Below are 10,594 nucleotides of genomic sequence, written 5' to 3' on the forward strand. Positions count from 1 at the left end.
ACCCAGGCCTAAAAGCATTACTGGAGGTGGTATCTGTGGAGAGGTGAAAGAGTCTCCACTGAACAAGGTGTGTCCTTGGACACTGCAAAGCCCAATTTCCAACCCTCTATTTGCCACAGGCTTGGGACTGGAAATTTCCCCAGGCTCAACAAGGACAAAAGTCCAGCTCAAAGAATTTTGCTAATAAAAATGAAGGCAGCTGGTGAAGGGTGAGATTCTGCACAGTCAGGGCCACATGGAACTGCCACCAGACTCAGCAAAACAAGTGGGATCTCCCATCCTTTTATTGGGAAAAAGTCACACAGAGCCATTTACTGAGCCCCAGCATCACCCTCATCACCCCAGCTCTGAGGTCATAGCTCTGTAGGAGTGTTTTATCTAAGCCACACCTGGGTGGTAAATAATAATAAAAAAAAACAGCCCTAGGTGTGAGTGGTTGAAAAAAATTAACTAGAAATTTGAAGGACAACTTCTGGGATTGGAAAGGAGGGAACACTGTAGCAGGATTTGCTTTGCCTGGAATTTGGGCTGGGAGAATCAGCAGCAGCTCAAAGCTCCTGCTCAGCACAGAGACATTTCAAAGCAGGAATATTTGCTGAACAACATCACACAGCTCAGGGAGGGCAACAAACACACACCAGCCTCACTTTTATGTTGGAGGCAGTGAGAACATTTCCCTGATTGCCATCAAGACCAGAATCATGCATCAGAATAAATTCAATTATTCAGAATATGTACCACTTCACCACAGGGTGATTGTATCAAGTCAGAACTGTGGGACTCTACACTGGTCACTAAAAATGTGCTTTACTCCCCAATCCCAGCACATCTTTAGTGATGGCTGGGAAGATTTATAGGAACTACAGGCTAAGCAGGTCAAGTAAAAAAAAAAATACATATATTCACTGATGACCTTAAGCTAACAGCACTACAACACACTAACAGCTAGAAAAGGAGAGAAAAAAAAAGTACTTGGGTTTTTTTTTTGTTTGTTTTTGTTTTCTTCTCCACTCCTTTCCAGATATTCTGCTCCTTTCTTCCCACCAAAAGAAAACCCCAGAGTGGGGTTTCCAGACAAGTTCATTACAGAAGTCACAACCATCCCCAGACCAGCCAGAGCTACAGTTACAGGACAGAGCCAAGTCTGCATGTTTTGATCAGAAAAAGTTGAAGCAGGTGCAGTTTCACTCCTTTTTAAACTTTTTCAAGCAAACAATACCTACTTCTCCAGCAATAAAGGATTACATCAATTACTCAAGAATTAAGACAACACTCAAGTTAAACCAAAGCTGGTTTTTACATGTGGGCATGGCCTGTGTGGCTGGTGAATCTGGAACAGAAAAAGCTCTAGTTTGTGTTCCTGTCTTGGAATTACTATGGTTTTTCCTGTTCATTGAGTACAAGTTTCTAAAGAATTAAGTAAACAAAAAAGCCTGTAATTTTAAAATAAAGTGTGCAAACAGCTCTGACACAAAGAGACAAAATCCCAGACCCACATTCCATCCCTGTAATAAACATGAGCAAGGAGTGACGTGAAACCTTTACCAAGAAGCAGCCAAACCTCTTGCTTCCCACAGAGATAAGAGGCAACAACCTGCACGAGATCATAAAACTCTCTACACAAATCTGGCAGGGCCAACACCTGGAACAGCCCTGGGTAACTCCTTTATACCAGCACCAGTTACACTCTGCAAGATAAGCTCATAACTGTAAAACTAACCCCCAAAAACACCCCCCTCTTTATTCAAGGCTTTGCTCTTAAATGCAAAGGGGATGCTCTGGTGTGACCTTACCTATCCAAGTCATCTTCCCCAACTAAAATAGGGGGGAGCGGAAGCGGAGGCAAGGTGGAAGTTTTCAGGTGTGGGATAGCAGCCGTCACAGACACTTGGGTTTTTGGAGCCACCTGGACAGAGGACTGGGAGTTCACCTGAGAGGATAAAGTAGACGTCCTTGGGTGGGAAGAAGATGGCAAAGACGTTGGGGCTGAAGGAGGGACCTGAACAGGAGTCACCGGGGCCGGAGGCAGAGGTGGGGCAGCGGGTGACGGAGGCAGCGGCGGCAGCGGCGGCGTGGGAGGCGGAGGGGTGGTGGTGGGCAGAGGTGGAGGAGGGGATTTGATGGCTGGGAGGGGAGGTGGAATCTCCTTTTCCACTGTGTCTGTCTCCTTTGGAGATACCAGATCCTCTACCACTGCTACAGGCTTCGAGTCTTTTGTTCCCGTGGGTTTGGAATCCCTAACTGGAACAGGATGTTTCCTCTCCGAGTTCTCCTCTGCCTTGGATTTTGTTGTCTCCGCAGGGGCTTTAGGCTCTGTGTTTGCGTACAGTAAATTAACCGAGTCCGCGTCCGGAGCTTTCTCAGATTTAACAGTTTTGGTGACCTTTTTAGACTCCGTGCCAGCCTCTTTCAGTTCAGCCAAGCTGTTCTCCTTCCTAGCCAGGAAAACAGGGGAGCCTTTCGCCTCCTTCCCGTCCACCTTGGCTGCGGCGGCTGCGGCGGCCGCTCGCTCCTTCTTCTTCCTGCTGAGCTCCGCTCCGAGGCTGGAGTTCAGTGGGAGCCTGCTCGGGGAGATGCTGGAATGGCGACTGCGGGAGCCAGACCTCTGCTTTTTGCTGTGAGATGAGTGTCTTGAGTAGCCAGGACTGCGGCTCCGGGACTTCACAGATTTCCTGGGGAGAGAACGGCAGGCAGAGGAATGAAAGGGAGCTCCTCTCACCCTCTGAGCTACTCACCGACAGCTGGATCCGTTACTGGTCAGCTCAGAGAGTTCACAGCACCTGTCAGGAGAGACTGAAGCTACTGGAAGGAGTTTCTGAGTCAATCAGGAGCAGTTTCGTACCATCATCATCAACCCTTCCTGTGCCAGACCCGCTGCCACACTGGGAAGAGAAGGGAAGGATCAAGGCCGAACAAACCCCAAGGGAAAGACATCACAGCTCACACATCCAACAGGAGACTTCAGTCAAGAGCATGAGCTGGAAGTTTAGGAATCTTTCACAGGAATTATGTGCAGCTTTAAAGGAAACCACGGATAAAACACGACTGCTCTCACAGGAATGCTGCCTCAGGAGATCGAGCACTTCCAGCTCATTTTACCCCCCTGGTTCTTTTACTGCCAAAAAAACTCAAATTTGCATAGTGTGATTTGGAAGAAGGAAAAATGAAGCCCAGAGATTTTAACTCTATTGGTCTTGGTCTTCCCATACAAAGAATTGGATCTAAAATCTGTGCTGGGAGAGAAGCAAGGCTGGAAACACCTCACAGCATCAGGGCTCCCCTCACATGAACCTGCTCAGGAGAGAGGGGAAACTGATAGGGAAACCAGATCAACACTAAAATGGAAGTGGAAACTGGCACTTGCAGGGCTCATATCAAACTCCTGGTAAGCCAGAACTGTTTCCTCCACTCCAGGAGGAACAAGAATTGGGCTGGGTGAGGCAGGAGGCTTTAATGGTGTAGTGGGCTCTGATGGCAACAGGACAAAAATTCTGAGTTCAGACCCGACATATATTGTAATATATAATATATAATAATAATAATGTCGTGTAACAGACACAACACTCCACTATCTATTACTCAGGACACAGCTCATATAGAAAACACAGAATTCCCTCAAAACAGTCCCACAGTAGTTATAAAACACATTTAATAGCAGCAGTTCAAACACACTGGCTCCCTTGTAACTATATTCAGAACATAATTAACACCACCAATTAGTATTATCCCAAGACAATAAACATTTGGGAAACAAACTGGAGACTGAGACAACAAAAAGTTTGTCCCAGCACCAGCAGCACCTTGCAGGAGGGGCAGCTGTGAGTGTGGGAGGTGAAGGGTCTCCCCAAGGACCAGCATTCCTCTCTCCCACTTGGAAGTACAACCCCAAGCCTCATGTTAAAAGAGCACCAGGGCAGGAGGTACGTCCTTCCTTTTACACTTGCAAAATAAATTTACAGCCAGGAAGAGAAAAAAGCAGGATCTGCAGCCACACAGCTGTTTCCCTCCTCAACACTCTGTTCTGTCATGGCAATGCTGCCTCGGGATCACCTCTTTTCCCAAGGTTCCTGCTCACAGAACTGACAGTCTGGGCTGCAGTTTTCCTGTCACCACGAGCTGGGAGAGCAGGTACCTCTGCAGCAGCTCCAAGACACTTGCAGGCTATGGAAAACATTCCTAGTGAATCCTGTAGGATGTCACCTACTGCAACCACAAACAGTCTTGGGGTTAATGTTCCCTATTGCAATTCATCCAGGATGGGTTGTTCAAGATGCTGCAACGCCCGTTTTCCTGCTCCCTGATTTACATTCTGCCCCATGATTAACCCCCAAAAAGTTGCTCCAATTCATGGAATGGTTTGGGTTGGAAGACACCTCAAAGCTCATCCAGTCCCATCCCTGCCATGGCAGAGACAGCTCCCACCATCCCAGGGTGCTCCAAGCCCTTTCCAGCCTGGCCTTGGGCACTGCCAGGGATCCAGGAGCTGGATCCACAGCTTCTCTGGGCACCCTGTGCCAGGGACTGCCCACCCTCACTGGAATTTAATCCAGGTGGATGCAGAGCAATCAAACCAGATCACTCACCAGATCCAAAGTAAACTCCTCCAAAAGTCCAATTTTGCCTTATTTAATGGTGCTAATTTAGAAACAGCCACCGGGGACACCTGCCTGGACCAGGACAGGTGAGGGTGGGGAAATGGTGGAATAGTCAGACTCTCTTACAGGGGTTGCTGCAGTTGCACCACAGAACCAGCTCTTCCCAGGGCTGGAATAACTCCCTGACCTTCCAGCAGCAAATATCCACAGTCCTCTGTTCCACCAGGAATAAATCCACCTATTCCTGTTCACTCCACAGGCACCACTCACTCTTTTTCTCTTCACTAACAATTCCCCACAGTTACCACACAAACAACTGCTGGTTTTTTATTTTCCAGGCTGGTGTTCACAGCTGCTTTGTGAGACCTGAAAAAGGTCCCACATCCAGAAGCCTTCCTGCTCTCCCAGCTCCACCAATATCAGTGAGAACAACACCACTACAGCAAACTTCACTTCCCATCCTCAGAGCATCCACAGTCCCAAAAATACCAACACAGCACCTGCTGAGGGGCTTTTTATCACTGCAGATCTCAAAAAAGCAGGTAATAAAGTACAGAAGATGCAAAGGTAGGTTTTGCTTCTGGAAGAAAACCACTTCCATCCTCTAGGATGACTTTTTGTGGCTTTACCTGCAGACACTTACTAGCACTTTTACCCCTTTCACCCTTAATTTAAGCTTTGCTGTAACATTCCACACCTCACTTGCTTTGTAAAGGTTATCCAGGATGGATGAGGGACAATTCAGCCTCACATTCCTTCCTCTTTCTGGATAAAAATGCTCTGGGATTAAAACCCACCCTGCTGTCCTCCAGAACTGGAAAACAGAAATAAAAGATACCAACCATGACGGCTGTGAATCAACAAAGAAATGATGGCTTCATCTAAAAATCCACATTAAAAAGCACTGAGATTTAGTTAAGTCACACAATCAGAAGATTGGGATGACCTTTGGAGAAGGGAATGCCAGAACCTTCCATGCTGAGATGACCGTGGTTAACAGGTGACAGCAGAGGTGACCTGCAAAGCCCCACATCCACATAATTCCATATCATCCACCCAGAATCACCTGCAGATATCTCAATATTTTACGTGCTCTAAACAACACAGAGTTAAGGATAAAGCAAGAAATAGCATCTGGGAAGCTTGACTGCTCCAATTTGTCAGGAAACAAGCTTTAATTCTTATTTTTGAATGCCCAGCAACCTCTCATGTGCATACTCACACCTCACCATACATGAGCACTCAGCACATCCCACCTCCAGCAAGCTGAGGGACTCTGGAATTCCATCTCCTTGTAATAGCTGCAGTGAAAACAGTTGCTACACAGAATGGCAAAGCACATCTGTTATTTTCCCTACTGACCATATCATCCTCAATGGGAAGTGAGTTGTTTTCCACAACCACTGGAAATGCAAACATTCTGGATTTTCTCCAATCAGCACAGCACATGGGTGCAGTTCCCTAATGATGTGCTTTGGACATGGAGATGAAAGAAAACACAGAATGCACTACAAAAAAAAAAAAAAAAACACCCAAAAAAACCCCAAAACAAACAAAAAAAAACAAACCAAAACAAAAAAACAACAACAAAAAAAACACAAAAAACCCCACAACAACAACAACAAAAAAAAAACAAAAAAACCCCCAACACTGTCAGTCAGTGGAAATAGCAGAGTGTCCCAGAAAAGCCTGAGGAACACAAGCCATGATCAGGTGTTCCCTGCCTGAGTGTGCCAGTTAAAGAGGTTTTTGTCTCCCAAAAATGTTCCTGCCCCTCCACAGGAAGCACAGAAGGGATCAGTGACTGCCCGGAATCAGCTGCCTCCTTTTACACTCACCTGCAGCACATCAAGGTGAGGAGGGCTCAGCCCACACCCTCACACCCACTCCCTCAGGTGTGCCCTGAGCTCCCCCAGCCTCCAGGGGAGCCCCCCTCTGTCTCCTGGACATACCTGACCAAGCGTTCCCCTTTCCAGTCTCACCTCACAGTCTGGGAGCTCCACAAAGCAAAACTAAACACGTGAATTACAACTTAGACTTCACCTGACACGTGGAAAACATGTGAAACTCCCTCTGTCCCTTTACTACAATCACTGCAGGCAGGTGTTTTCCAAAGGGGCTGGAATACCTCACACAGACAGTGAGTTATCTGCCCAGGAAAGAGAGAGAAGTTATCAAGCCAGAGGATCAGAGAGTTTGGTACAAGCTGAGTGTAAACAGTGAGTAACCTTTGGAACCTATCTGGTTTGGGGTCCAGCATTTAGTCAAGAGTCAAATACGTCCTTAAAAAGTAGCCCTGAAAATTTAGGGAAGCAGCACAAAGTGCTCTGAAGTTGCTCCCATTCATCAGGGAAATGTAACTGCTGGATTTCTCAACTCAGAAGCAGCCAGCCACTTCCACAGAGAGGTTCTCTTGGGAAGTGGAGTAACCTGGGGGAAAACTCTTAGGATAGCACTGCAGCTCCCAAAGGCTTCTCCCTGCTCAGGGCTGGACACTTATCCAGTGCCACAACTCAGAGCTGTATCAGTGAACTGACACCTCCTACCATTGCACCCTTACTCTTCACAGGATTAGTAAATAATGTCAGAGTAGCAGCACCAGGCAAAAAGGACTGAAGGGAAGGAGGAGAAAACCATGCAGGCCTATCCCTGAGAACCTCCCAGCTTCACACAGAGAAAACAGGCCAGAGGAGGAGCAGCCTGGAGGAAATTTTCACTGTAAAAAAATCACAGTGGAATACAGAGATTTTACGTCAGAGCTTCCAGAGGGCTGAAACCAACACAGAACTGCGAGCAAGGATAAAGGCAAGTTCTCCATGGAAGACAGCACTCCTGAAGTTCAGAGTTTTAAGTAGCAAAGGCCAAATTCCAAAAGCCCCGTGTGCTTTGGGAACTGCTGAGCTGGAGGATGCAGCACAGCAACCACGGAGCAGAGCATTCCTATGGCCACCACATTCCAGGTCACATCTGAATTGCCATGGAGCTCCAAGCAAAGCTCCACAGCATCCATGGAGACAACTGCAAACTCACTGAACGTAAGCCAGGGCTAGAGAAAGAAAAGATCAACATTAGACCGTGTCATGGGATGATTAATGAACACCTGAAATAAAACATACAGAGCTACCTTGAAATAATTGTTTCCTTCTGTAGCAAAATTACAGATTAAAAGGGAAAAAGAGAGAAAATTAAGAGTTAAGCCAAAATCCAGCTGGTTGCTCCTCACCCTTCCAGGCTGCCCAGATTTCAGAAGGAAAGGGAAGAAACTCTAGTGCTGAGAAAAGAAAGTTTAGGCTGAGAGATGGGAGTTTGCACGTGGTTGTCTCTAATCAAAGGAGAAAGAAAAGACGAATCAGTTCAGAAAGAGCAAAATCCACCCTAAATGAGCCCTCCTGAAAATCAGGATCAAGTTCCCACACGCAGTAAACAGATAAAGGCTTCCAGAAATAGGTGAAAACATTGCCCATGGCTGAACTTCCCTCCAGGTAAGCGCCTTAGATCCTGCTCAGGGAGCCTCCCCACGCAGGGGCCACTCCAGAGGTGGGTGTAACTTAATCCCAGCAGCTTTTCCAGCCTCCCTCCCTGCCCAGAGCCAACATGGACGCTGCCTCCCGACACGCACAGAGGCGTTTCCCAAAGTGTCAACTCCATTTCCAAGGGAATTGTCAAGGCCCCAACCAAAGCAACTCCACACATGTCACTCTCTGGCCAAATTGGGCAGCAGTGGGGAGGAAAGGAATCAGAATCATGGGATGGTTTGGGTTGGAAAGGGCCCTCAAGACCATCCCATGGGTAGGAAACCTTTCCACTATCCCAGGTTGCTCCAAGCCCTGTCCAACCTTGGACAATTCCAGGGATGGGGCACCCACAACTTCCTTGGGCAACCTGTGCCAGTCCCTCCCGAGGAAAAACATTTCCCAATACCCCATCTGAACCCATCCCCCTTTATCCTACCACTCCAAATCCTCAACAGCCTTGCCCCATCTCCCTTGGAACTCCCTTCACTACTCCCAGCTGCATCCCAACCCCTTCCCAGCTGCCCCTGGGAGCTGGGGCACACGCACCTGGCGATGGGGCTCCGGCTCACGGAGCGCTTGGAGGCGAAGGGGCTGCTGGAGCGGCGGCGGCCGTAGGGGCTCGGGGACCTCCCGCTGTAGGAGCCGCTGCCCCGCTCGTAGCTGGACGAGCGCCTCCGGCTGTAGGGGCTCACGGATCGCTGCCGCCGGCTGTAGGGGCTGGGCGAGCGGGCGTTGGACTGGTAACCCACGGGCTCCTTGTAGGGCGGGCTGAGGGACTGCCGGCGTGAGGAGCTGCCGGGGCTCTTCCTGTAGGGATCGTAGGTGCTGGAGGTGTGCGAGCGGGGCGGGCTGAGGTCGTACTCCTGCACGTAGGAGGCTCCCGAAGGGCTGTCGTCCAGTTTGGGGCTGTCCGACCATTTCCTGTGAGGGCTCCTAGATTTCCTCTTCGGGCTGTCGATGGTTTTATAACTTTTGGGAGCATCCCTTTTCCGATGGCTCTTACTGCGCTCTTTGTGGCTGGACTTGAGCTCCCGCTCCTTCCTGGATTTCTCCTTGTGCGCCTTGGCCGAGCGCGACTCCTTGTTGCTGCTCTTGGAGGAGAGCGCCTTGGGGTGCTCCTCGCTCTCCAGGAGCCTCTTGGAGGACCCCGAGATCCTCTCCTTGGTGGACCTGCTGGAAGCATCCAGGCTCTTTTCCAGCTTCCTGTCTTTCTCCGCCTGTTTGCTCTTCATCAGCTCCCGGAGTCGTTTGTGCTGGTGGTGCCGGTGCTTCTGGGCCCTCTCGCTCCTCTCCGCCCTCCTCTCCTCGTTGTCCCTCCTGTCCAGCTTGAGGGCCACATCGTCCGAGAAGGTGTCCGAGTCCGAGCTGATGTCATCGTACTCCACCAGCGGCTTGATCACCGCTCCCAGGGGTGCCGCCGCTTCCTGGGCCGCCAGCGGGGACTCCTTGGAGTGCCTGGACTTGTGCCTCTTGTGCCTGGAGCCCGCCCGGTGCCTCTCCTTGCTGTTGGAGCTCCCGCTGCCCGGCTGCGAGGACCTCCCGCCGCCGTCCTTCTTGCCCCCATGTCTCTCCGGATTTGGCATTCCTCCCCCGCTGCGCTCGGGAACGGCGAGGGGGGGACTCCGCGAAAGCCCCGAACTTCAAACTCCCTCCGCGCCCGCCCCTCGCACCATCCACCCCGGCCTCGGTCCTCTCTCCTACATGGGGAGCGGGGCCCGAGGCCCCGGAGAAGGCGGGAGGGACAGGGAGGGGAGGGGGGAAGGACCCGGGAGGGGAGGGGGAAGCGCCGCGGCCTCACCGCCTCATCCGAGGGGCCCAGGCCCGGCGGGCAGCGCGGCCGCGGGGGCGCCCCGGGAAGGCGGGGCCCGGGCCCGGAGCGCTGCCCGCGCCCTCAGCGGCGGTGGCGGGGCCTGGGCGCGGATCCCCGGCCGAAAGGCCCTGGAGCCGCCGCCGCCCCCGGCCCGGCCCCAGCGCTCTGCCCGAACCGGAGCGGCGCCGTCCGGGGGCACCACCAACTCTCGCGAGACCCGCCCGCAACTCTCGCGATAACGCCGCCGCCACCCCTCCCTCCGCGCGAGTCCTCCTCGTCCGCGAGTCCTCTCGGAGATGGGCGGGGGCGCGCGCTCGTCCTCTCGCGAGAGTCGTGAAATCGCGCGGCTGGTGGCGGCTTCCCAGCGAACTTTATTGGGGCGCGGGGTGGGGACAGCGCCCCCTAGCGCCCGGCCCGCAACAAAGCTCCATGGCGGCGCCGCCGCCCCGCCGGCCCGGCCTCTCGCCGCTCTCCCGCTCCGCCGCGCTGCGCTCTAAAGCCGCCGGCGGGTCGCTGTCGAGCCCGCCCCGGCGCACCGCCGGGTAACGGGCGCTTAATGCTCCGTTAGGGCTCCCACAGAGGCCGCCGCCGCGCTTCCAGGAAGCCGAGGGGGCGGGGCGTGCTGTCCCTCGAGCCACGCCCATCCCCGTGGGCGCGGAGGACTCTCGCGAGAG

The 10,594-nt window shown here is 51.8% G+C and overlaps 1 protein-coding gene across 5 annotated transcripts in view; it reads right to left on the reverse strand.

The window, feature by feature from the left end:
- CDK12 (cyclin dependent kinase 12) overlaps window positions 1-10,085 on the reverse strand; it is a 28,467-nt gene extending 18,382 nt beyond the window's left edge. For all 5 annotated transcript variants that reach the window (XR_009933934.1, XM_062508257.1, XM_062508256.1 and 2 more), the window contains exons 1-2: window positions 8,657-10,085; window positions 1,794-2,672 (exon numbers count right to left, since the gene is read on the reverse strand). Coding sequence is in view for 4 of the 5 variants with exons in the window: in XM_062508257.1 (XP_062364241.1) it covers window positions 1,794-2,672; window positions 8,657-9,693 (1,916 nt within the window). In the remaining variant the exon portion in view is untranslated. The remainder of the gene's footprint in view (window positions 1-1,793; window positions 2,673-8,656) is intronic.
- Window positions 10,086-10,594: the final 509 nt, after the last annotated feature.

Source organism: Cinclus cinclus, chromosome 24 (genome assembly GCF_963662255.1).
Source record: "Cinclus cinclus chromosome 24, bCinCin1.1, whole genome shotgun sequence".
Classification (NCBI taxonomy): domain Eukaryota; kingdom Metazoa; phylum Chordata; class Aves; order Passeriformes; family Cinclidae; genus Cinclus; species Cinclus cinclus.